General features: G+C 33.8%; 1 protein-coding gene across 1 annotated transcript in view; it reads right to left on the reverse strand.

The window, feature by feature from the left end:
* SLC30A7 (solute carrier family 30 member 7) overlaps positions 1-26,298 on the reverse strand; it is an 80,166-nt gene that overhangs the window by 43,941 nt on the left and 9,927 nt on the right. Inside the window, exons 3-8 of the mRNA XM_081257363.1 lie at positions 22,241-22,354; positions 17,960-18,047; positions 17,182-17,308; positions 11,631-11,774; positions 7,366-7,416; positions 3,977-4,112 (exon numbers count right to left, since the gene is read on the reverse strand). Coding sequence (XP_081113489.1) covers positions 3,977-4,112; positions 7,366-7,416; positions 11,631-11,774; positions 17,182-17,308; positions 17,960-18,047; positions 22,241-22,354 — 660 coding nt within the window. The remainder of the gene's footprint in view (positions 1-3,976; positions 4,113-7,365; positions 7,417-11,630; positions 11,775-17,181; positions 17,309-17,959; positions 18,048-22,240; positions 22,355-26,298) is intronic.

Consider the following 26,298-nt stretch of genomic DNA (forward strand, 5'->3'; position numbering starts at 1 on the left):
TCCCCATACTCTAGATACATATACCTGCCACCTCTCTGCCCTACTCACTGCACTCCCCTCTCGCCATTCCTCACACGTCAGGCATGCTCCCACCTCAGTGTGTTTACTTGAAGTTCCCTCTATCAGGAATGCTCTTCCTTTGACCAGTCCCAAGCCCCTCTCCTTCAATATTAAGGTCTCTGCTCAAATGTCACCTCATGCAGAGGACTTCCCAAGCCCTTCTAAAATACAGCCCCTTCCCCTACTTCATAGCATTTATCACCATATGACATTACATTATCTATTTGAATGTTCATCTGCTTTATTGACTATACCCCCTATTAGAATATAAGCTCCATGAGGGTAGGGTATTTGCTATATTGTTTACTGACTAGCACAGAGTGGGCACTAAAACATTTGTTAAATGACTTAAAGATTCGTTAAAGTTTTCTGCTTTATCTCCAAGTGGTGGAATTGAAAGGACATTTCAATAGACGAGTTGCACATTTCAATAACGTTTGAGTTTTTTACAATCAATATGTATTACTTTTGATATGAGAACAAAGGAAAAGAACAAGTAAAAATGTTAAAGCTTAACAAAAATGAAAAAGAATCAAATTATATGAATTTGAGAATATATACTTATGTAAACTACTAAGAAAAAGTTTTATAAACAGGTCAGTAGGACTCAGACAAGGATGACACCTAAGTTTTATAGGTTTATCTTGAAAGCCAACTGTAGTTGGTTGTGGCTGCCTGAAGCATTATTCCCTTTAGCTAAATTGGGTTCAGCAGAAAAGAGGGTTGCTTTCCAGGAAAATGGAAGGGGTAGGAATTGTGGAATTCATGACAGATAAATGCTACTCCATGACTTTAAATCTATATGTGAACTATTTCCAATCCTTTATATTCAGTTGAGCGCTCCCAAGAATTCTGTACTTGTACTTGCACCACCTACTTGAGATCACTATATAAATGTCTAATGAGAGACCTCAAACCTAGCAACAACCAAAACAGAACTTCTGATCAGCAATGCCCTTTGAATCAGATAAAACAACTCTTCCCCAGTCTTCCCTCTTTCAGTAGAGGAACCTTCATTCACTCAGTTGCTCATGTAAAAACTCTAGGAATTATCCTAATTTCCCCCCTTTCACTCAACCCTTCACCTAAACATTCATATCTAGGAGCAAATCTTATTAATTCTAGGCCCAAAGCATTTTCTAACTTTAGCTATGTCTTTCTACCTCCTAGATTATTAGTACCTTAGACCAAGGGACCCTGGCCTCTTATTTGGTCCACTCTAATATCTTTCTAGTTGGTCTGCCTGTGTGCCCTCTTACCCCCTTTTAATCTTATTAACTACAAAGCAGCCTTATTTTTAAGGATACAAATCAAATAATGTCACCCCCTATGATTTCCTCCTCCACCTAAAATAAAATCCAAACTCCTAACCCTGGCTAATTTTCCCAGGCCTATCCCTTCAGCTTTATTTCAAAGCACTCTCCCCTTACTCCCTATACTTCTGCCATAATGACCTACTTTCAGTGCTAATGTTCTTTCCACTACAGGGCTTTTATACTAGCTGTTCCTTTGACTAGAATGCTCTCTTCGACACTCTGATCTCAATTTAAATCCTCCCTCTTCAGAAGTCTTCTCTTATGACTCAATCTAAAATGGCACCTCAGTCACTAACATCCCATCTTAACTCTCTGCACAATTAACTGCTAAATACTTGAGTGGTTTATTGATTAATTTGTTTGTGTCTCTCTCTTTTACTATAATGTAAGATCAAAACAGTAAGTTATCTTGTCCTTTCACCACGCTGGTGAGAGGGTCTACTTAATAAATATTTGCTGAAAATAATTTGTGTAGCTTTTTAATGTGTTATGTTTCAGGAAAAAAAAAGTTCTCTTATCCTCTGTGTGTCTGTTTATTTATTTATTCATATTTGTGGAACAACTGAATGGGACTAGAACTAAGTAAGAATTTCCGATTTAGGATTAGAGAAAATAATTCTCTGAGACTGAAAAAACACGAATTTATTTTGATTCAAATAGAAAATGCACCAGGATAGAAAATGCCTGGCAAAAAATTTTCAAATAGAAAATGCCTGGCAGAGTTAGGTGCTGACTTTACAACAATGAAAAAACAGTTTGCCCTCATGGAGCTTAAGGAAGACAATAAGACAGGCTATTTCAACATAGTTAGTAAATGCCACAAGAGGAGTAGCAGGCGTATACTGTTACTGTTAAGTAACAGGTATACTTAACCCCTCCTGGGAGGTAGACTTTCAGGAAACGCTTCCTCAAGGAAGTGCCATTTAAACTGAAATCTAATCTCAAGGATGAGAATTGTTATCTATGCACTTGTGGGGGAGAAGGGGAAAGGAGAAAGGCACTCAGTGTAAGAGTATTTTATTTTGGAGAGAGGAAACACGAGCAAAGCTCAGAATCCAGAAAGCTCATAATATGTTTTCAGGGAACTGAGTTATTTACTGTGGCTGGAGAGCAGAATAGAAATTGAGACAGGGTGAGAGAAAGACTGAAGAGATAAATGGGTACCAATGTGAAGGCCTACTGAGGAATTCAGACTCTATCCTGAGGGCAAGAAAGTCATGGCAGGATTTAAAGCAAGATTATTTTTCCATGTACCATAATCTTCATTAAAGAAAGATCACTTTGGCCACAATGTGGAAAAGAAATTAGAGGGAGACAGAAAGGTCAATCTCTTCCAAGCAACAAATGATAGGAGAATTAGGATAATAAGAGTGGAGACAAAGGAAAATAAAGGTTAAGATCCTACTCTAAGAAGTATTAGAAGCAACCACAAATTATAACACAAAATAAAATAAACACTGAACATGCAAATAAAGAGGTACAGATGTAAGTCTATCAGGAGTTAAGTTTCATAGAATATGTGAATCCAAGCTGAACTTTCAAGGAAATATGTAAGATTTCCAAAGATGAAGAAAAGAGATTCCAAATTTTATAAAAGATTTTTACATAGCAGAGATGATTCCTAGTACAAATAATTTAAAGAAAATTTTAAAATAATCTTCATGTTTAAAATGTATACTGTACCCTATTTTTTAAGCAAAAACTTAAAAACCTACGTTTATGACTTATTTATAATTTATAAGATTATAATTTCATTGTAATTTTTAAAGTCTATTCTATTCAACTGCAAGCTATAAAAATCATCTCAGTCTGCCCTCTAATAGGTCTTCTTATCATTACAAAGATAGCTTTACTAACAGTAAAATCATATGGATAAATTAGACAAAAACAGTCCAATCAAGACATATCTATATAAATAATTCAAGATTGTGAAATAAAGGCACACAATGTTCCATTATTCTGATAAAAATTAAAATAATAATAAAATAACTTGACAGAAATTTAAGATAGTAACCATGCACTAATTCAGAAAATATTTATTGAGAATTTATACACACTCACACACACTTTTACATACACATTGGTACTATGACAGGCAACAGAGAGCCAAAGAGCTAAAAGACAGATTCTTCCTCAAGAACTTATAATCTAGATAGGGAGAAGGACATAAATATACTTCAGTAAGCAATTTTATAAGACTTCTGCAATAATAATATAACTTTATAAATTAAAAATAGTTCTAGAAGAGATTTTAATATTCTTTTGCATTTGATAGTGCAAAATACAGATGTCAAAGGAATAATATTCTAACATTAATACATTTTATATTTCCAGTGTTCTACTCTACAGATATAGTGTTGGATTTAAGAAAATTACTACTGATTTGATTTACAGAAGATCAATTACTAAATACCAAAAAGAAATATCAAACCCTAGGTAAACACAGAAAAAAAACAGTAAGATGAAAAGAGAAATAATCTATGTAGGAATTTGTTAAAGACCAAAAAACCCCCAACATAATAATAATTTAGATCTGTAATTTAAGTAGTATATTTATCACCTCTCATTTTAATACCTGAAAGTAACATACCAACACTTACCTTACAACTATGAGCATGGCTATCAGGATTGAACAAATAGGATCTGCTATCATTAAACCAAAATTCTGCATCATGATGGCAGAGACAATTACACCGATACTCCCAAGTGTATCTGCTAGAATGTGTAAAAATACACCTAGAAATAAAGCATAATGAAAATCAATATAACATTTTCTGATCAACTGAAAATGCAAATATTTCTTAAAACTATATTCTTGATTTTATATATAAAAAACTAAATACCAATTTGAAAATCAGTAAGAATGCAGATTCACTGTTTAGTAAAGAAGTAATATTGATAGTACCTTTGGGAATTGGAATAATCTTTCCTTTTAAAAACAGCAGGGGTTAAAATATTTGACTCATAAGTTATGCTTGCTCTTAATGATCCTTAGTATTTTGCTATAATATAAATGAAGAAGTAGAGAAATAACTGATTTAAAAATTTTTTTGTGCACACTCATCTCTGGTTAAGAGTCCAGAAGTTAATTAATAATTTGTTAGAAGAAAACTGCATTAGGCTGAAAGAATCAGTCAAGAAAACATTGTTTATAACTACAAATATATGTACACACAGAGCCCTCTGCTGGTAATTAAAATTATTACCACTTGAGACTAGAATTTCCTATGGACCATACTGCTAATCCTGGTAATTATCCTGAAGGTATTGTTACCTAAAGTTACACACTAAACTCAAACATGATATGAAAGAAAGTAGAGATCTGAATATTTTAAAGTGGATGTAAATATATTTTGAACTTTTAATAATTAAATATTACATTAGGAGGATACTGATACTCTGCCCAAGAACCTAGATATATTAACATTTAATAATTGATACTTGACTGGAAAACCATTTAAAAATGTCAAAAATTAAGTTTAGTATACATTATTTAAAAAAATTTTAACTAAGACAAATTATTCAACATTTAGATCTGTAAGAGGTAAAATTTACTGTATAGCAAAACACTGTATCTTAAACAAACCTCAACCACATGTTGCTAGAAATAGAACATTCTTCAACAGCATCAACTACTCTATCTGAAAAGAAATATCTAATGTGTGAAACCATGTGTCTACTTTAGAAATACTTATTTTTCTTTTTTATTATTCAATAAGCAATTAAAGGTAACCCAATTATGTTTTAGGTATAAAACAGATTTATTTAAACTTGAAAACACTTTCTAATAATTTAAAAATGGACTATTAACAAGTTGTTAATTGAATCTTAATACACTTGAATTGAATCTTAACACACTCTATGAAAATATGCTTCAATCAATCTGCTAATGTGGAATTTTATATCATGTATTAATACCAAATGTAACTGATTCCTCAGTACCTAATATGCTTTTTCATTTGTACACAGTATTGATCTTTACAACAACTCTTCAAAAAGTCAACAGCTCTTTTTTCTGTAACAAAAAATATGTTACAAGCACACCTATTAAAAAAATATTCTATTTCTCTATGGTGTTTCAAATAACAAAAAATTAAATAGATTAATAAATTTTGGGACCACTTTAAGTTTTAAAATTAAAACTGGAGGAAGATACACGTGGAAGTGGATTGAGGGTCCCTAACCTTCAAAACTCTTAAGTGATATGTGATTTTAAATTTTTATACATTCTTTAATCAATGTTTTGGTAGGACCAGAATTGAAAGCAGCTCTAAACACTGAAAGGAAAAAGAAAAGAATCCTTTGTTCTTGATTATCCTTTGACTGGCAAGTCCCTGGCTACCTCTTATTTGCTGACCTGAAAACTGGCTTTACTAGCAAGTGTCATTAACTAACTAAGCCCTTCTTACTTTCCAGTAACTGTTTCAAGAAGAAAATCACTACAGAGAGAAATCTAAACTAACATGTTTAACTTATATAAAAGTTAAAACCCTTAAAAGACTTGGTAGGATACTGATATTTTAACTGCCCATGAACCTACAAAGCCAGGAGTCATATTGAAAATGCAGCAAATAACTGAAAAATTCAGTAAAGTCAGTTTTTCATGTGTGAGTATCTATATGGAAAAGTTTTAGTACCTGGAAGTTATCCTAACCTTCAGCTTTCTACTGGGTTGCTTCAGCCACCATAAATTAATGGATACTCTGAAAATACAAGCTAATTTTCACAACAGCTTGTATAAAAGATTATTAGGAATGCAAATCTGACCTCCCTTCCCTCAACTTCTGATGATTTCCAAGACTAAAACTAAGTTCTTATTATCAAGGCTAAATTTGTAGCATTGGATATAGATGCATTACATATGCATGATTACAAGCTATTTCAGCAAATGCTGTCCTAAAACAATTCTGTGTATTTCACAAATGGAAAACTAGTCACTACAAGACACATTTAAGCCTCCTGAAATAAGCTCTTCAGTATGGAGGAACATATTCACAGTGAAAAAATAAAAAGCAAGAACTATATCAAAGAATAGAGGAGAAAATAAAAATAAGCACAGTTGAAGTTGGATCACAAGCTAGTGAGAAAGTCAGACTGCAGTCAAAAGTTAATAAAGGCAGAAAAATGGGGAGCTGCAAATTAGGAACTGTGACAGTGAAGTTTATATGGAAATCCAGAGCCAAAGATTGGTTCACATCCCAAAAAAGAAACTACCATAGTTCATAGACAAGACTGATTTTCTCTAGCTTGTAAAATTCTGTAATATATCATTTTACATAATATGTAAGCTCCTCTTTAGGTGACATAATTTGACGCCTATGGATATGAGAAAGATCTCCCTTTGCATTATTATTTTTTTTAATATAATAGACTTTACTTTTGAGAGCAGTTTTAGGTTCACAGCAAAACTGAGTGGAAGACAGAGATTTCCCTTACGCCCACTGTTCCAACTCAGGCATAACCTCCCTCATTGTCAACCTCCCCCACCAGAGTAGTATATTTGTTACAACTGACACATCATTATGACCCAAGTTCATAGCTTACATTAGGATTCACTCTTAGCTCTGTACATTATTTGAGTTTGGATGCATTACATTTTTAGCATTACATTTTTCCACAACATAAATACATGTTGAATATTATTCTTGGAAAAATTATTTAATAATTCTACAAAGGCAAACATACTATTATTTATTACTAAATATTACAGTGTTACTAGAGTCACTGGCATGAGTATTTATTTAGATTTAAGCAGTATAGTTTCTGAATATTTTAATCTTCTTATTAAATCTGAGAAAACAGCCTAGTGACAGTTAAAAGAACATCTGCTAATATACCTAATAGTATATATTAAAAAATCGACTAGGAAGGCTAACATTTTAAACACAAATACTGTGTTATACATTTTTCTTAAAGGAAAACTTCAGATAGCTCAAAACTATGAAACCAGTTTCATAAAACTGAGAAATATACAAATTGCTTGTCATACCTTGTAAAATCTGTCTACTGGGTCCTGTTGTTTCTTTTAAGGAGGGGCCATCTGTAGAGAGTTAAGTTAAATTATTTTAAAACATGTCTTCATTCCTGATTCAATTTTTGCAATTCAGAGTACTTTTCATTCAAATGTATCATGAAGGATGCATGACTATATAGCCACATCAGACCTACAAAATTATTTTTAAAATTTAATATGGTAATTAAGTGAAGATAGACATAGGAAATTTCAAGCTGCATCAACAGTACAGAGTATTTAGGAAATTATTATATTAAGCAATCTGGTAAAAAAAACCCCAGTAAATTAAAAACACTGAGTCTTCTAATATTCATAACATACCTTACAGAGCCTGCTGCACCAATTTTACAATTGGAAAATCCAGAAAAAAAAAACTACTGCTTGATATTATAAGAAGACCAAGAAATGAAGCCAGGACAGCATCCAGGAAAACTGGACTATGGCAAACAGTTTCCCAATAGCTTCTAGATGAATACAGCAAGCTTTTCATACAGAAGAGATAAAAATACTTTTTCATATTGCCTTTATAATGACAAAATGAAAAAATACTGCAATTTTTATACTTAAATACTTGGAAGATTACTAATCAGCTTTAACATCAAAGCAGAAAATACAGGTAAACAATGTAAAAGATCAGCAATGTTTGTTATGGGATCATCAGGTGGACTGATGAGCTTTCTGATGATGACTAACAGAGTCATGGTTCTTGGCCCACAGCACCAAAGAGTGGACACACCCTTGTTACTACATCTTTGATGGAACACTGTAACAATGCCAGAAGTATAAAAGCATAAGGCTACACAATGACTTCTGTCTTAATATGGCACTGCTGCATGGGGAGAAGGATGGAGCTACCTTGAAAATCCTGATAGTCAGAAGTGTAACTCTTCTAAAAATCCAGCTCCTGATAAGAGCATGAGATTTCTGTCTATACATAGCTGGTCGAGATAAAGACAGTTTTTTTTTTTCCTTTTCCATTATGGTTTATTATAAGATACTGAATACAGCCCTGTGCTATACAGTAAGACTTTATTGTTTATCTATTTTATATATAGTAGTTTGTACCTGCTAATCCCAAACTCCTAATTTATCCCTCCCCCACCCCCTTTCCCCTTTGGACCAAAAGTCTGTTTTCTATGTCTGTGAGTCTATTTCTGTTTTGTAAATAAGTTCATTTGTGTCATATTTTAGATTCCACATATAAGTGATATCATATGGTGTTTGTCTTTCTCTTTCTGACTTACTTCACTTAGTATGATAATCTCTAGGTCCGTCCACATTGCTGCAAATGGCATTATTTCATTCTTTCTTATGGCTGAGCAGTATTCCATTGTGTATATATACCACATCTTTCTTATCTATTCATCTGTTGATGGACATTTAGGGTGCTTCCATGTCTTGGCTATTGTAAACAGTGCTGCTATGAACATTGGGGTGCATGTATCTTTTTGAATTAGAGTTTTCTACGGATATATGCCCAGGAGTGGGACTGCTGATCATATGGCAACTCTATTTTTAGTTTTTTAAGGAACCTCCATACTGTTTTCCACAGTGGCTGTACCAATTTACATTCCTGCCAACAATGAAGGAGGGTTCCCTTTTCTCCACACCCTCTCCAGCATTTGTTATCTGTAGACTTTTTAATGATGGTCATTCTGAGTGGTGTGAGGTGATACCTCATTGTAGTTCTGATTTGCATTTCTCCAATAGTTAGCAATGTTGAGCATCTTTTCATGTGCCTATTGGCTATCTGTATGTCTTTGGAGAAATGTCTATTTAGGTTTTCTGCCCTTTTTTTAAATTGGGTTGTTTGTTTTTTTTGTTATTGAGTTGTATGAGCTGTTTCTATATTTTGGAAATTAAACCCTTGTCGGTCTCATTGTTTGCAAATATTTTTTCCAGTCTGTAGGTTGTTTTTTAGTTTTGTTCATGGTTTCCTTTGCTGTGCAAAAGCTTATAAATTTGATTAGGTCCCATTTGTTTACTTTTGCCTTTATTTCTATTGCCTTGGGAGTCTGACCTAAGAAAACTTGGTACGATTTATGTCAGAGAATGTTTTGCCTGTGTTCTCTTCAAGGAGTTTTATAGTGTCATGTATTACATTTAAGTCATAAAAATAACATTTGGTGATAGGTTATGCAATTTTTGGAATGTAATTCTGAAGGTGTTCAAAGAATTAACTGGAACTGCTATAACAGAATTCCTTATATTTAAAGTTTCTTAGTATTGATACTTACATTATAAGGATGGAAAACAGGAACAGAATTGACGCCAAACCTGTTTTATGCTAATAAGTGTTATTTATCCATAAACTAATTGAGGAAAAAAAGACTTCCAGTCATATCATTAAGATATGCATTTCAGGGACTTCCCTGGTGGTGCAGTGGTTAAGAATCCGCCTGCCAATGCAGGGGACATGGGTTCGAGGCCTGGTCTGGGAAGATCCCACATGCCACGGAGCAACTAAGCCCGTGCGCCACAACTACTAAGCCTGCACTCTAGAGCCTGCAAGCCACAACTACTAAGCCCGCATGCCACAACTACTGAAGCCCATGTGCCGAGAGCCCGTGCTCCACAACAAGAGAAGCCACCGCAATGAGAAGTCCGCGCACCCCATCTAAGAGTAGCCCCTGCTTGCCACAACTAGAGAAAGCCCGTGTGTAGCAATGAAGACCCAACACAGCCATATAAAATAAAAAAGGATATGTATTTCAAATAAAATGTTGCTTTTTTATGTTTATATACATATCAAAAATCAGAATAGAATTATTTTCATTGACTTTATACTAGTAAAAGCTACAATAACTCCATCCAAAAGAAATGTTTAAATGTCTTGTGTGCCTAAGAAATAAAATATTTTAATTTATATACATATTTTATTGCCAAGAAATATAACAGATGGTCAACTAAGGACTTAAATATACTCCATTTTATAAAATTCTGGAAAGGAAGCGGAATAGAAATAAGAATTCGAGGAGAAACAGGATGCTGTAAAATTTATAACTGCTTATGCATTTTTGAATGGGTGACAGTGGGTCTCAAATCACTAGGGTATTTAGAGTCCACTGACTGACTATATTCAATAGAGTAATATGGAAGTTTCATTCTAAAATATAATCTATAAGGTATCAGAAATTACATTCTTTGCAATTATTTAAACACACAAATTTTTTTAGAAATCATCTTAAAAATGTGAGCAATATACAGTTTTTCAAAATTATTTTGGGACGCATGTGAGCAAAAAACTTAGAAAAGCAGGTTTTAAAGCATATCAGTGTAATAGTTACAAAAATATAGCAAATGTTAGAGACTGAAAAAATTAGGGTCTTAGTATTCAATCTATAAGGCCCATTTCATATTTTCAAATTGAAAGCTTTAGGATTTGGTCTGTGTGCCAAGTACAGACAATTTTTAAGCATATAATTTTTTTTTTTTTTTTTTTTTTTGTGGTACGCGGGCCTCTCACTGTTGTGGCCTCTCCCATTGCAGAGCACAGGCTCCGGACATGCAGGCTCAGCGGCCATGGCTCATGGGTCCAGCCGCTCCGCGGCATGTGGGATCTTCCCGGACCAGGGCACGAACCCGTGTCCCCTGCATCAGCAGGCGGACTCTCAACCACTGCGCCACCAGGGAAGCCCTACGCATATAATTTATTTAAAGATTAATCAAACGGTATCACCTAAGCAGCTTCTATCTATTAATCTATATTCTAAAATTTCGTGAATAAACTATTTAAATATAATTTTAAAATACAATGTTAATTAAGTTGATAAATACCTTACAACTTAGTATCCAGTACTATATAAGTTAGCATATAAAGATTTCTAAGGAAACATGGAGGTAAATATCAGGTGATAGCTATCAAAATTACAAGAAAAATGCGAAAAATTGAAAACTCCTGTCGTATCTTTATAAGCCTATATATGGCACAAAAGGCCTCATTATACTTCAAAAAAATCATTTGCTAAAATGCAATAGTTCCTCATTCACTGACATTCATTTAAAATAGTGGCATTTTATTATGATAAACTCACTGAAAAAAGCTACATTCACTGCCTATGCCAAGTTAATTTCATTATATACTAAAAATAAACTAGTCCAGGAAACCATTCAGTCTGACTCATTAGAAAGGAACTTGATTGCAATATTTTTAACAGATTATTTCAACTACAAAAATTAATCTACACAATTTCTGTTTATTTAAAAAGCTGTCCACTTGAAAGTATTTAGGCTGTACTCACCATGAGAATGAAAGTATTCATGTCCATGAGCATAATCATGGCTATGTGCAGCACCATGTTTCAATTCATGACTATGGCAATGATCTCCATGGCCATGTGCCTGATCCAGAGCACCGTTAAAGAGGGAATGACTGTGTCCATGGCCTAAAAACAAAGAGTGTTAGAACAAAAGTTATGTAAAAATATATTATTTAATGGTTACAATAATACTGACATTAGTGAAAAGAATTAGCTCTAAAACCAGATTCGATTCAATAAATATTTACTTGTAGAAAGTGCTACAGATTCATTGAAACAATACTGAGTTTCTAGTATGAAGTACAGGAAGGAAATAAAAGCATGGAAGGAAGTGGTAGACTTTACTGGAGATGAAAATAAGTGAGAAGTACACAGAAATATTTAAAGAGATTAGACAATGTTGTTCATTCATTCAAGAAGTACTTATCTGGAACACATTATGTTACAGAATCATTCTAGGCACTGGGGATAAAGCAGTGAACAATACAGACAAAAATCTTGGCCAAAACTTTGCCAAGTACTATTATACATACTAACAAAGATAAAACAATGCATGCATATGGTCACATTAAGGCAGAGGCAGGGAAGCAGCTGCATTTGGTAAAAGGATCAGTAAAATTAAAGCAGGTAGAATCCTTAGGGGAAAAAAAGCACAAAATAGTGGGGAATCATTTCTCCATAGCAGACCTAAAAACTACTAAACCATCATAGAAGCATCTTCTACAAACTATTCCAAAGCATAGAAAAAGATTGGATGTTACCTAATTCAAAAATATCACTTATATTTACAAAAATCCTAAATACCAGAAAATCAAATTCAGCACTGCATTACATGAAAAATCATGAATAATGGGGAAATCAACTTCCAGAATGGTGGACAGAGGATGTGGGTAAACTAACTCTCCTAAAACAACAAAAATATGTGGAACACAACTAAAAAATTTCAGAACTCTGACAATTAACCAAAACCACAAAAGGAACTGAAAATCATCTACCCAAGAAACTACCAAACCTCAGTAAGACAGCAGGGTCTTGATGTTTAACTTGGGGCTATGCCATTCCACTTCCTGCCTCAGCTCAGTTGAGATTAGCCAAGAGCCAGCAGCTGTGCTAAAAAAAAAAAAAAAATCAATAATCTAATCTTCCACCTTAAAAAAATTAGAAGAAGAAAAAAATTAAACCCAAAAGCAAGGAGAAGAAAGTATGTAATAAATATTACAGCAGAAATAAAATGAAATGAAGAGAAGAAAATCACTGGAGAAAAACCAACAAAACCAAAGGGAAAAATAACTAGACTGACCAAGAAAAAAAAAGAGAGAAGGCAAAAATTGCTAAAATCACTGCTGATCTTATGAGAAAAAAAAGGAACACTTTTAAATATATATCTATAAACAATAATAAGTTATTTAGATGAAATGGACAAATTCCTAGAAACACACAAACTGCTGAAACTGACTCAATAGGAAACAGAAATCATAATAGACCTATAACAAGCAAAAAAACTGAATTAATAATTTTAGAACTGCCAACAAAGAAAAGCCCAGGATTCACAACTGAATTCTGCCAAACATTTAAAAAGTACCGGTACTTCACAAACTCTCCCCCACCTATGCCCTCCAAATAACAGAAGAGAAAGGAATGTTTCCCAACTCATTATATAAGGTCAGTATTACCCTGATACCAACACCAGCCAAAGATATGAAAAGAAAACTACAGACAAATATCCCTTAAGAATATAAACACGAAAGTCCTCAACAAAATGCTAGCAAACCAAATCTAGCAATATGTCAAAAGGATTATAAACCATGGCCAAAAGGGATTTATCCTAAGAATGCAAAGGTGCTTTAATATCTGAAAATCAAGCAATGTAATATACCATATTAATAGAATAAAGGGTAAAACCCAACTGATCATCTTCAAAAATAAAGAAAAATATCACTAATAAAATCCAATACCCTTTCATGATGAAAACACCCAGTAAACTAGGAATAAAAAGAAAACTTCCTCAATCTAAAGGACATTTCTGAAAAACCCATAGCTAACACAGCTAAAATCATATTTAATAAAGAAAGATTGAACGCTTTCACCCTAAAATCAGGAAAAAGAAAAGAATGTCCATTCTCACTACTTCTATTTAACACTGTAGGATCTGGCCAGGGCATTTAGACAAGTTAAAAAAAAAGGCATTCAGATTGGCATTCATCTGGGCCTTCAGCAAGTCACAGTAGTAACATCAAAGATCACTGATCACACACAGATCATCATAACAAACATAATAATAATGAAAAAGTTTGATATATTGCAAGAATTACCAAATTGAGACACAGACATGAAGTGAGCAAATGGTGTTGGAAAAATAGTGCTGATAGGTTTGATGCAAGGTTTGTTTGCCACAAACCTTCAATTTTTAAAAAATGCAAAATCTGCAAAGCTCAATAAAATAAGGTATGCTTGTATTTAGAAAATTCTAAAGAATCCACCAAAAACCTGTTAGAATAATGGACTATTTCAGCAATGTGGCAGGACACAATATCAATATACAAGAATGAGCTGTATCCCTTATCCCATTTTGCAATCCAAAGAAAACAATCCCACTGATAATGGCAAGCAAAAAAAAAAGAAGCCCTACAAGTAACGTTAACAAAAGAAGTGTGAGACTTGTACCCTAACAACTACAAAACATTGTTGCAAGAAACTAAAGAAGCTACAAATAAATGGAAAGCCATCCCATGTTCATGGATCAGGAGATTTAACATTGTTAAGATGACAATAATTCCCAAATTGACCTACAGATTCAGTACAATTCCTATCAAAACCCCAGCTGCCTTTTTTTTGGGCAGAAATTGACAAACTGATCCTAAAATTTATATGGAAATGCAAGAAGAGACCCAGAGTAGCCAAAACAACCTTAAAAAAGAATAAAGTTGGACAATTCACATGTTCCAATGTCAAAACGTACCCGAAAGCTACCTTAATCAAGACTGTGTGGTTCTAGCCCTAAGGACAGACATATAGATCCATGAAATAGAATTGAGAGTCCAGAAGTAAACTCTCAATTGATTGTTGACAAGGGTGCCAAGACAATTCAACAAAGAAAAGCAATCTTTTTAGCAAATTCTGTTGAGAAAAGCAGACATTTATATACAAGAAAATGACATTGGACCCAGACCTCACACTATACATAAAATTGACACAAAATGGATCACAGACCTAAATTTTAACCCCCAAATTTAAGGACAGTTCCTCATGAGAAAATCTATCAATGTAATTACTAATTTTAAATGAACTAAAGCAGGAAAAAAATGATTACTTCAATAGATGTAGAAAAAAAAGAAATATCCTTAACTTGATAAACCAGTTTTACCAGAAACAGACCACAAACATCAGACCCAGTGGTAAAACTTTAGTAGCGTTCTTTTATTAAAGCAATGGTTCTGAACCTTTACTGCACACTAAAATTGACTGGAGAGCTTCAAAACATGCTGATGTTTGGGTCTCTTCCTCCAGAGATTCTGATGTAAATATTCTGGGATTAAACCTGGGCATCAACGTTACTTTAAAAGCTACCCAGGTGATTATCCAGGTTGACATAATGATATAAGCTATAAGTATTTCTAATGAACATTGTTCTAGAGGTCCTGGCTATGTAATTAAGACAAGCAGAAATAATAGTTTTCATTCTTAATAGTGAGAAAAACTTTTCAAATACCTAAAAATGAACCAAATGAAAAATATAAAGATCTTTATTAAAGTGCCTAAGACAATTTAATAAAGGACTCAAAATATGTTAATTCTCCACAATTAAACATAAAGACAATGCATTCCCAATCAAATCCCAAAAAGATTTTTCATAAAACTTGACTAGCTGATGAAAAATACCAAATGAGCAAGACAGGCCCAAACAACTTTGGAGGGAAAAAAAAGAGAGAGAGAGAGAGATGGGATTAACCCTACCAGATATTAAAACATAAAGTTTACAGCAATTATTCCAGTGTGATAGTGGGGTGGCCAAAAATAAACAGGCCAGATCTGATACATAAAGCAATTTAATGTAGGGTAAAAGTGTCTTTTTATATCAATGATGTAAAGAGCAGATTAATAAATGGTGCTTAGAAAACTGCTTATTCATTCACACTGAGAAAAAAAGGTCCTAACTCACCCCATCACAAAAATAAATTACATACAGATGAAGGACCAAAGTAGATGGGAAAAAAACATAAAACCAAAATTTTCACAGTATTAAATAATAAGAGAATATGTTTATGACCCAGGGACAGAAAATTCCTTAAACAAAGCAGAAAACATACCACAAAATATATGACAGAAAAACTAGACTATATCCAAGTTAAAAACCCCTAAATAAAAGCTTAAATAGACAAGCCATAGACTGGGAAAAGATATTTGCAACACATAAAACAAAGAATTAGTATACAAAATACATTAAAAATGCTTGTAAGGGGATTAACAATAAGAAAAGCAGGCAAAAACAAAAAAGGGACAATTCCAGAAAAGGAAAAAATCTGAATGGCCTAAAAACATACAGAAAGATTTTCAACCACACTACTAGGCAAAGAAATACCAAATAAAATGATACCATTTTTATCAAAATATCACCAAAATGGTTTTAAACCCATAATATTAAGTTTTGATATGGGTGAAAGAATACTAGTACTTGAATTTTTTGCTGGGGTAAAAGGGAATGAGTCATTTGGAGGGCAAACTGCTAACATCTATTGAAACTAAAAACTAGATATCCTGTGTTCCAGCAATTCTACTCATATTCCAGCAGACTGCAATTCCAAGAATTTTCTGTGATGATGGAAATCTTCTACATTTGCTGTCCAAATGGTAGCCCTATGTGGCTACTGAGCACTTGAAATGTCATTAGTATAACTGAGGAACTGAATTCTTAATTTTATTAAATTTAATTAACCATAATGTAAATGTAAATAGTCATATGTGACTAATGACTACTGTATAGGATAGCACAGCTTTGGAAAAACACTTGCATGTGTTCACAAGGATATGCTTCATATGTAAGTGCGAAAAACAAGAAATGACTTAAATCCATAGAAGACTGGTTAAATAAACCATGGTAACCCACACCATGGAGTTTTGTGTTTCTGTTAACAAGAGAAGGTACACTGATGGATACCAGGTGGAATGATCTCAAAGACAGATCATATGATTTCATACACCCATACACTGTAACTTTTTAGTAACTAGATTTGTACTGTGGTTTTGATATTTGTTTGTTTAATATAAATGATATCATACTAAACAGATGAGCTACAGAGGTCTGGAAGTATCCACACCAAGCTGATAATACATACAACTCTGAGAAGCCACTAAGAGGGAGGGACATGGAGAAGTGGGAAGGATTGTTCAGGAAGACATTAATATGAGTCTATTAACATATTACTTTCTTTATTAAAAGTCAGTATAGTAAGCTCAACTTTAAAAATTATCAATTTTCAAAAGTGACTATGACAGAAACCAGAAATGAAGAAACAAAGCGTTCTAACCATCATACCAGAGCCATGAGAATGTCCATGACCTCCATGCTTGAAAACAAATATTCCTACTAGGTTTACCAAAAACCCAAGAATTGAAACAAGAAGCAGTCTCTCATGGTGTACATCTGGAGGGGCTAATGCTCTCTAGAAAATACAGAATACAAACAAATTGCATTGATATAATTTCTGACTGATCAACTGGTAAATTTTTAAAAATTTTTAGTTATTTTCAGAATTAAAATCACTCAAAAATTATCTGCCAAAACAGTTAATAAAAATAAAACCATTGCTCACATACTGTAGAAACGGTAACAGTTATTCTTCTTAAATAAATACATTTAAAAGCATGAACATTTGGACTAAAACCATCCTTCTTCAGAATCATAAAATACTGTCATTAATTTTAAGTTGATTAATCTTTAAATTTTCTCTTTACTTGTTTTAATATACAAAACATTCAAGATTCATTGGCAAAATCCTCACATTCTATCTTAAGAACTCTTCCAACAGACCTCACTACAGGGATTGTGTGTTTACTTTTCATAAAGTGTCAACATTTCATTCACAGCTTGTAAAGCACTATTATTTGTTTTCAATTTGAAGTAGTTTCAAATATAATTTTTTCAACTACTTTATAAGTTCCTCCTGTACACACATAATATTTTATCTAATCCAAGACTGGCCTCAATAAATAATGATAGTGTGAAAAAATAGCTCTATTACAAGTATCTTTAGTTAGTAAACATTTTCATTATAGAAACATAATTTACTGACTCTAATTATTATCTACTATACCTCAACTCCTTCTGAGAAAATAAAAAAAGCAGTGAAGATCAAAAAGAGGCCGTTGACAAAACCAGCCAGAACTTCCGCTCTAACATACCTAAAGAAGAGCAAAGTAAACAACTGAATTAAGTTATTTCTTAAATCAAATCACAAATTCACATATATTCAGAGGTCCTCAACCATACTATATAGTTATAAGCAGCCAACAAAGTCCCAGTGTTTATAGTATGTTTTATTGTACATATATCATAAAATTGAGAAAATAAATTTAATTATTATGAGTTATATTTAACAGCAGAATGCCATAAAATATATAGATTTCTACAAAAGACCTTTTTAGAGTAAGTAGGTTTAGAGAGACCTTTCACAGAAATGTAAATCTCAAGCTGCCAGTGGAGAAGGAAGAACAGGACCAAATAAGTGGGCAAAGAAGGAAGGATACAAAGATAAAAAAGCAGAAGAAGGGCCTCCCTGGTGGCGCAGTGGTTGAGAGTCCGCCTGCCGATGCAGGGGATACGGGTTCGTGCCCCGGTCTGGGAGGATCCCATATGCCGCGGAGCGGCTGGGCCCGTGAGCCATGGCCGCTGGGCCTGCGCGTCCGGAGCCTGTGCTCCGCAACGGGAGAGGCCACAGCAGTGAGAGGCCCGCGTACCGCAAAAAGAAAAAAAAAAAAAAAAAAGCAGAAGAAGAGACAGTGAAAAAGAGGTTTTTATAACTTGTTAATTCCTTCTTTTCTAAGAACTCCTCATGCTTTCTGCTTTGTACCTTACAGTTTTCAAATCTTTGGCAAGGGGAGCTTTGACTGAAGGAAAATATAATTATTTCTGAATTATCCCAGAGACAACTTGAGATTTATATTTCTATCACTCTTCTTCTAAGATTAATAAATTTAACAAAAACTTTTCAATTACCTATTTTTAGAATCAATTCTAGCTTCACATAATTCTAATTAAACTATTTTTAAAATACCTCTCTTTTTCTCCATGGACTTCTGAAGCTTTCTGCTTCCTACCTGTGTGAAGCATTGGGGAAAGATTTTATTTTTCCATGAGGTATATTCGGCTTAAAGTCATTAAAACAACTTTAACTTGGCAGTTTTACATGTTCAGACATTATTTAAAGGGTGCTGACAGGCAATTAATCACTCTGGTTCTTGAACAATGTAACAGGAGCATCAAAAAGCTAGACTTCCTAGCTTTCTATGTTAATTTCTAGATAATACAACCCTTCTAATCCCATAGCTAATGCTTGATGGAAAGCCTTTTGTCCTTGAGTTCCATTAGATTTCAAGATCAAAGGCAGGAGTGTTTTTCAGGCATCTTTTTGTCCCTAATGCTTAGCTTAGTAGGTGCTCCATAAATTCTGATAAATTGTTGGGCTAAAGTGATTTTAATTAGGTTTAATATATTTGCTAAACTTGACTGCAGGATTAAAATGAAAAACTTCTGAAATCTAGATACACTTGCTTTTCCAAACACACTGTGTTTACCTGAACAGACTGAGTCTTGGAATTAAAACATACGATCCATGAATGTGCTATTGCCTATTTAGTATGATGGTATCTGGATTCTTTAGCCAGGGCAAAAAAGATACAAATATATGTACATATGTATATAAGCATGCACATAAGCATCTATCTACCTATCAGATGTGTATTACTTTTATTCTAGCTTTGCTATTTCAAAATTAGGAGTGTGACAATACACAGAGATGACTTTACATAAAAAAATACTGAAAAGTCTTTGCTGCCTTTCAGATTCTGCCTATGGTTTCTACTGTTGCAGTCAGCCTGCTATTCTGATCATACTGAATTAGGGGTTTGGGGATTCATCACTGGCTTAGCCTACTCAGTGTCATTTTGTTATACTGGCACCTACATTTACTGCTGCTACTTACTACTATAGCAATTACTAATAGTTCCAAATGTTACATCAGCTTTTTTCCCCTAATTTTTCCCTTCTCAAAAGAAAAGAAAGCAAATAAGGAGAAGACAGGATAAATAAATTTTAAAATGTCAAGAATATTACTCTCGTATATTTTAGTTGAAGTTGAATCAGTAAAACCTGCTATGGTACTGAAGGTATTCAAAGCTATTTCTAAAAACTATCTTATACCAGAAGATTATGCATTCTAAATAGAAAACAATAGATACCCTAAGAATTAAGGAATTGAGGAGAATTCTTATAGTTAGTTACTGTTTATCCAGGAAGATTGCTTAATAAGATACTCTAATTAGATTTTTTTATGTAAAATATGCATGAATTACTAATTTTCCAACACAAAACTATAACTTCACATACAACCTTTAGTAATTCAAAATATACTTAAGAGTCTTTTGATTATGCAATGTCATAGAATAGGTTCTTTTCTGAGCTTTTGAGCTGTTTGGATTTATAAATAAATAGGATCTCTTGCTCTATAAAAATAAAAAGTATTTTTTGTCTCACTTTTTATAATGTTACAAGTAATCATATCACTTGGGTTATATCCCAAATCAGCAAGTCCTGTCACAGAATTTCACGTATCTCTTTTAGCACTTGTCACATAATGCATAGTTATCACAGGATTTTTACAGAGCTGTTTCCCCATCAGACCACAAGTTCCTCCGAGGCAGACGTCATATCTTATTCTTTTTTTTTTTTTTTTTTTTTTTTGCAGTATGTGGGCCTCTCACTGTTGTGGCCTCTCCCATTGCGGAGCACAGGCTCCAGACGCGCAGGCTCAGCGGCCATGGCTCACGGGCCCAGCCACTCCGCGGCATGTCTTATTCATTTTTATATCATTACAAGTAGCAAAGTATTCAAATCATATTGGGCCCTCGATAAATATCTGAAGAGAACAAGAGCACGTGCAAGAAGCAGAGAGCGTGTAACTACTCAAGAACAAAAGCAAATCTAGAAAGAAAGAGGAAGTAGTGGGGGAGCACCAGTAGAAGAGAGAACCAGGGGCACAAGAGATAGTGCATGTAAGAGGGTGGATGTGAACGGAAGAGAGAGAGAATGAGAGGAACTGCACAGGAAACAAAGGGCACAGGGAAGGAGAATTAGGGAAAGAAAGAAAGAGAGGCTGGGAAAGGGAGAGAAAGAAAAAACAACAACTACAGCTGAAGAGGTTAAGGGGTGGGGAATATGGGATGAGAAAGAGTCTTAGCGATACAGTGCTACAGCATAGAGGAAGAGAGTAGGAGAAAGCAAAGAATAAGAGAAAAGATATGAAGGAGGGAGAAAGAGAGAATGGAGAGTAGAAGGGAGAGGGAGAGAAAAAGACCATGAGCACAGACCCAAGTAACTAGAAAGAAAGAACAGGAAAGGAGAGAAGGGAGTTTAGAAGTAAAAGGGAGAGAATGAGTATGAGGATGGGGAGACAAATGAGAGATGGAGTGAAAATAGGAAAGACAGCAAAGAAAGGAGGGAGTGCAAGACAGCACTCACAAGGGAAAGGGAGGGGAGGGGAAGAGACAGGGCAAGAGTCAATAAGTAAGTAGGTGAGAGAGGGGGAGCAGGAACGAGAAAGTGGGTGGGAGAGAGAAAGAGAAAGAGGATATTAGTTCTGAGCGTTACTTATTTACACATAAATATAATTACATTGTAAAATAGTCTATGAGCTCAAAAAAAAAGAGAAAACACTCAGGCAGAGTAAATCAAATAATGGAAACTCCATTGCTGACCCCAATCAGAGATGGCAAAAAGCAAACTCTGCCTCTAAGATTACTAGGCTCAGAAGTGAGACCAGCCCCTTCGGCATAAAAACACTTTCCAAATATTCAGTTAATTGTGCATATTCAGCAAAAGTAGGGGAAGTATTTTACATAAAAGCAGAGCTGAAGACAATAAGTAAACAAAATATCAACCAAAAAAGAAAAATAAAGAAACATGACCATTTTCATATACTGAAACTTTCTCTTTTTCCTCTTTCTTCAAAAAAAAAAAAGAAAGAACAAAAAAACAACAAAAAAATAGATTACGAGTTGAGAAATTTCCCTATCTAGTAACACTCACCTGAAATTTTTTGGTAAAATCAAGATGCAAGAGAACTCGGATGCAAAAAAAAAAAAAAAAAAGTACACATTGTAGATTCCAATTATATATTGTCCAAAAACAGGCAAAACTAACCTATGGAGTTAGGAAAGCGGAAAAGTGAGTATTAAAGAACTAGAAGGAGGCATGAGGAGTTTTCAAGGGTTCAAGTTAGACAAGTATATTCAATTGTGAAAATACATTGAGCTTGAGTTTTATGTATTATTTTCTGTATTTCTTATACTTCAATAAAAATGTTTTTAAAAAGTCTTACCCATAAGAGAAAGCATCATTATCTCTCCATTTTGAAATAACAGATGCTGCCAATCCAGCCAAAATGGCAGTGCTATCGAAAAACATGTGAAAAGAGTCGGAAATCAAACCTAAGCTGGAAAAGAACAAACACATTGGCATATTATAATAATAACCAAATAGTAGTCATCCTTTTCTAAAAATCTAAGATCCAGCCTCTGCTCATCAGGAACTAATCTTCTAAAAAGACAACATTAAAATATGATATATTGAAAAACATTAAAGATAATTTTTAAGCATCTAAGAAGAAACCCTCATACCCCTTGCCAAAGGAAAAGCCCAGCTGCTACTGAAAGAAGGATCGGCATCTGTCCGCCCTCTGATGACTAGCAAAGGTCAGCGGTCACTGAAAGAGAAACAGAAAAAACAGCCATCTGCTACCGGGGGCAAGGCTAAAGCCAGCTTGGGCCCGGGATCTTACACTGATACAAAGCAAAGGTCTGCTGTTGGAAGAGGTGCAGGACCCTTGCTCCTTTCCTTGATACACGGCTGGGGGGAGGGGTGGGGAAAGGGGCAGGAACGTTAATAACACCCACTCTGACAGGGGGAAAGGGCCTACCTAATATTGAGGCTGCAACAGGAGAATGAAATATTCATCCCCCCACTTCCCCACCCAAAGCCTTGCCTAAAGTAAAAGACAACAGCAATCTACCTCTGAGAGTCAAGCAAGAGCACATAGAGACTCCCTTGTGGCACAGGTATGCAGGGCTTGCTGAAAACTGAGAGTGAAACAAGAACACTGAAAAAATCCTCCAGTACTCAAAATCCTACACTAAGCACAAAGTGGTAGAAGCCTCTGGAAAAATGTGACGTCTGTGGCTTGTTGACATTAACTAGCAATATACCACAATACAAAAGCCCAGCTCCACTATTGATCAGATAAGTTCAAAACCCCCATGCTGACAAAACAAAACAAAACAAAAAGGGCATGCACATTTCTGGGCATAAATACTACTAACCTCAGTTTCTATTATTCTTTTAAACATAATATCCAGCACTCAATAAATATTTATAAGGCATATAACAAGATCAAGGCAACAAAATAGTAAGACCCATTGTTAAGAGCTGAAACAGTCAACAGAATCAGAAGCAGAAAAGTCCCATAGATTAGATTGTAATACGGGCTTTAAAACAAATATGATTAATATGTTAAAGGATGTGGTACAAAGCTGGAGAAAATTTATGAACAAACAGAGACTTTCCACAGAGATAGAAACTATAAAATAATCAAATGGAAGTGATAAAAACTTTTAAAATATCATAGTATTAAAGATTAAAAATAACAAACATGGGCTTCTGAGCAGACAGGACACAGAGAGAAAGGATCAGTTAGGTCAAAACAAATTATCCAAAGTAAAACACAAAGAAGAAAAGGAATGAAAAAGAAAAAAAACCTAAAAAGAACAGAACATTCAAAACCTATCAAAGCATCAAACAGACTAAAATACATGTATTTGGATTCTCAGTAATAGAGAAGAAAGAATAGGGTAGAAAGAGCATTTAAAGAGAAAATGCTTGAAGAGTTTTCCAAAATTAATGAAAAACAAATCACATATCCAAGAAGCTTAATGAAGTACTAGCAAGGGAAAAACCCTACATACCTCACAAATTGCTGAACACCCAACAGAAAGAGAAAATCTTGAAAACAACCAAAAAAAAAGAAAGAAAGAAAAATTGGATACAGAAAAACAAAGATAAGATTAATAGCATATTTTGCTTCAGAAACTACTCAAGGCAGAAGGCAATGAAGCAATGTCTTTAAAGTATTGAAAGAAAAAAAAAGTGTCAACCTAAAATTCTATATCTAGCAAAATATCTTTCAAAAATGAAGATAAAATAGATTTTTTTCAGACAACCAAAACTGAGAGAATTCACTGCCAGCAGATTTGAACTACAAGGATAAAAAGTTCTTTAAGTCCAATATGATACCAGATGGAAACTTAGCCTTGTATGATGATCACTGAAAATGATAAATAGGTATAAAAATATTAAAAATAACTTTAGTTTAGTATCTTTAAAAGATAATTGAGAATAGAAAAAAAGAGGAAAAAACAATAACCCAAAAGTTGGTTCTTTGGAAATATCAGTAAAATTCACAACCTTTAAATAAACTGACCAAGAAAAAAGAGAAAGGGCTCAAAGTACTAAAATCAGCAATGAAAGTGAGATACTACTACTGACTTTATAGAAATAAGAAGGATTATAAGAAAATACTAGGAACAACTAAATATAAACTAATAAATTAGATAACTTAGATGAAATAAACAAATTCCTAGAAACAATCTAGCAAAACTGGGTCAAAAAAAATCTAAATAGATTTATAACAAGTAAACAGATTAAATTAATAATTTTAAAACTTTCAACAAAGAAAAGCCTAGGCCCAGATGGCTTCACTGGTAAATCCTACCAAACATTTAAAGAACAATAAATATCAATCCCTTACAAACTCTTCCAAAAAAACAAAAGATGAAGGAACACTTCCCAACTCATTGTATAAGATAAGCATCACCCTGATACCAAAATCAGACAAAAGACACCACAAGAAAAGAAACTACAGACAAGTATTTTTTGCAAACACACACACAAGAATCTTCAACAAAATACTAGCAAATTAATTCAGCAATATATAAAAGAGTATACACCACAACCAAGTGGGATTTATCCCAACAATGCAAGGTTGGTTAACTACATGAAAATCAATCAATATACTACATCATATCAATGGAATGAAGGACAAAACCCACATAATCATCTTAATAGACGCAGAAAAGCATTTCACAAAATCCAACACTTTTATGATGAAAACTCAACAAACTTGCTATAGAGGGAACTTCCTGAACTGATAAGTGGCATCTATGAAAACCCCACAGCATCACTAACATCAGCATCACTAGTGGCCAAAGACCGAATGCTTTCCCCTAAGATCAGGTACAAGATAAAAACGTCCCCTTACCACTTCTATTTAACATTGTACTAGAGGGTGTACAAGGGCAATTAGGCAGGAAATGAAATAAAAGGCACCCAGACTGGAAGGGAAGGAGTAAAACTATCTCTATTTGCAAATGGCATGATCCTGTATATACAAAATCTTAAAGACTGTACTAAAAAACTATTAGAACTAATAAATGAGTCTGGCAAGGTTGCAGGATACAAGATCAACATACAAAATTGAATTATATTCCTATATAATGTGATGCACAAAAATGGAATTTAAAAAATTTCCATTTACAACAGCATCAAAAAGAATAAATAATTAGGAATAAATTTAACAAAAAAAAGTACAAAAGCTATACTCTGGAAACTATAAAATATTGTTGGAAAAAAATTAAAGAAGACCTAAATAAATGGAAAGACATCCATGTTTATGGATCAGAAGACAATACTGTTAAGATGGCAATACTTCATCAATTGATCTACAGATTCAACTCACTTGCCATCAAAATCCCAGCTGACCCCTTTGGAGAAATTGACAAGCTGCTCTTAAAACTCATATGGAAAAGCAAGAGATATAGCATAGCCAAAACAATATTGAAAAAGAAAAGCAAAGTTGGAGGACTCACACTTCCCAATTTTAAAACTTATTATAAAGCTACAGAAATCAAAACAATGTGGTACTGGAATAAGAAAAAAATGTATAGATCAGGAATAGAATTTAGAGTTCAGAAATAAACTCTCACACATTTATGGTCAACTGTTTGTTGACAAGGATGCCAAAATAGTTCAATGGTGGAAAGAATAGTGTTTGCAACACTGACACAACTGGATATCTACATGCAGGAAATGATTTTTGACCCTTACTTCATATTATACACAAGGGTTAACCTAAAATGGATCAAAGACCGAAACATAAAAGCTAACGTATTCACAACCTTGGATTGGGCAATGGTTTCTTATATATGATATCAAAAGCACAAGCAACAAAAGAAAAAAGAGTAACAGACTGGACATCATTGAAATTTTAAAACTTTCATGCTTCAAAGGACATATAAACAAAGTGAAATGACAGTGCACAAGTGGGAG

This window comes from Mesoplodon bidens (genome assembly GCF_964165515.1).
Source record: "Mesoplodon bidens genome assembly, chromosome: 2".
NCBI classification, from domain to species: Eukaryota; Metazoa; Chordata; class Mammalia; order Artiodactyla; family Ziphiidae; genus Mesoplodon; species Mesoplodon bidens.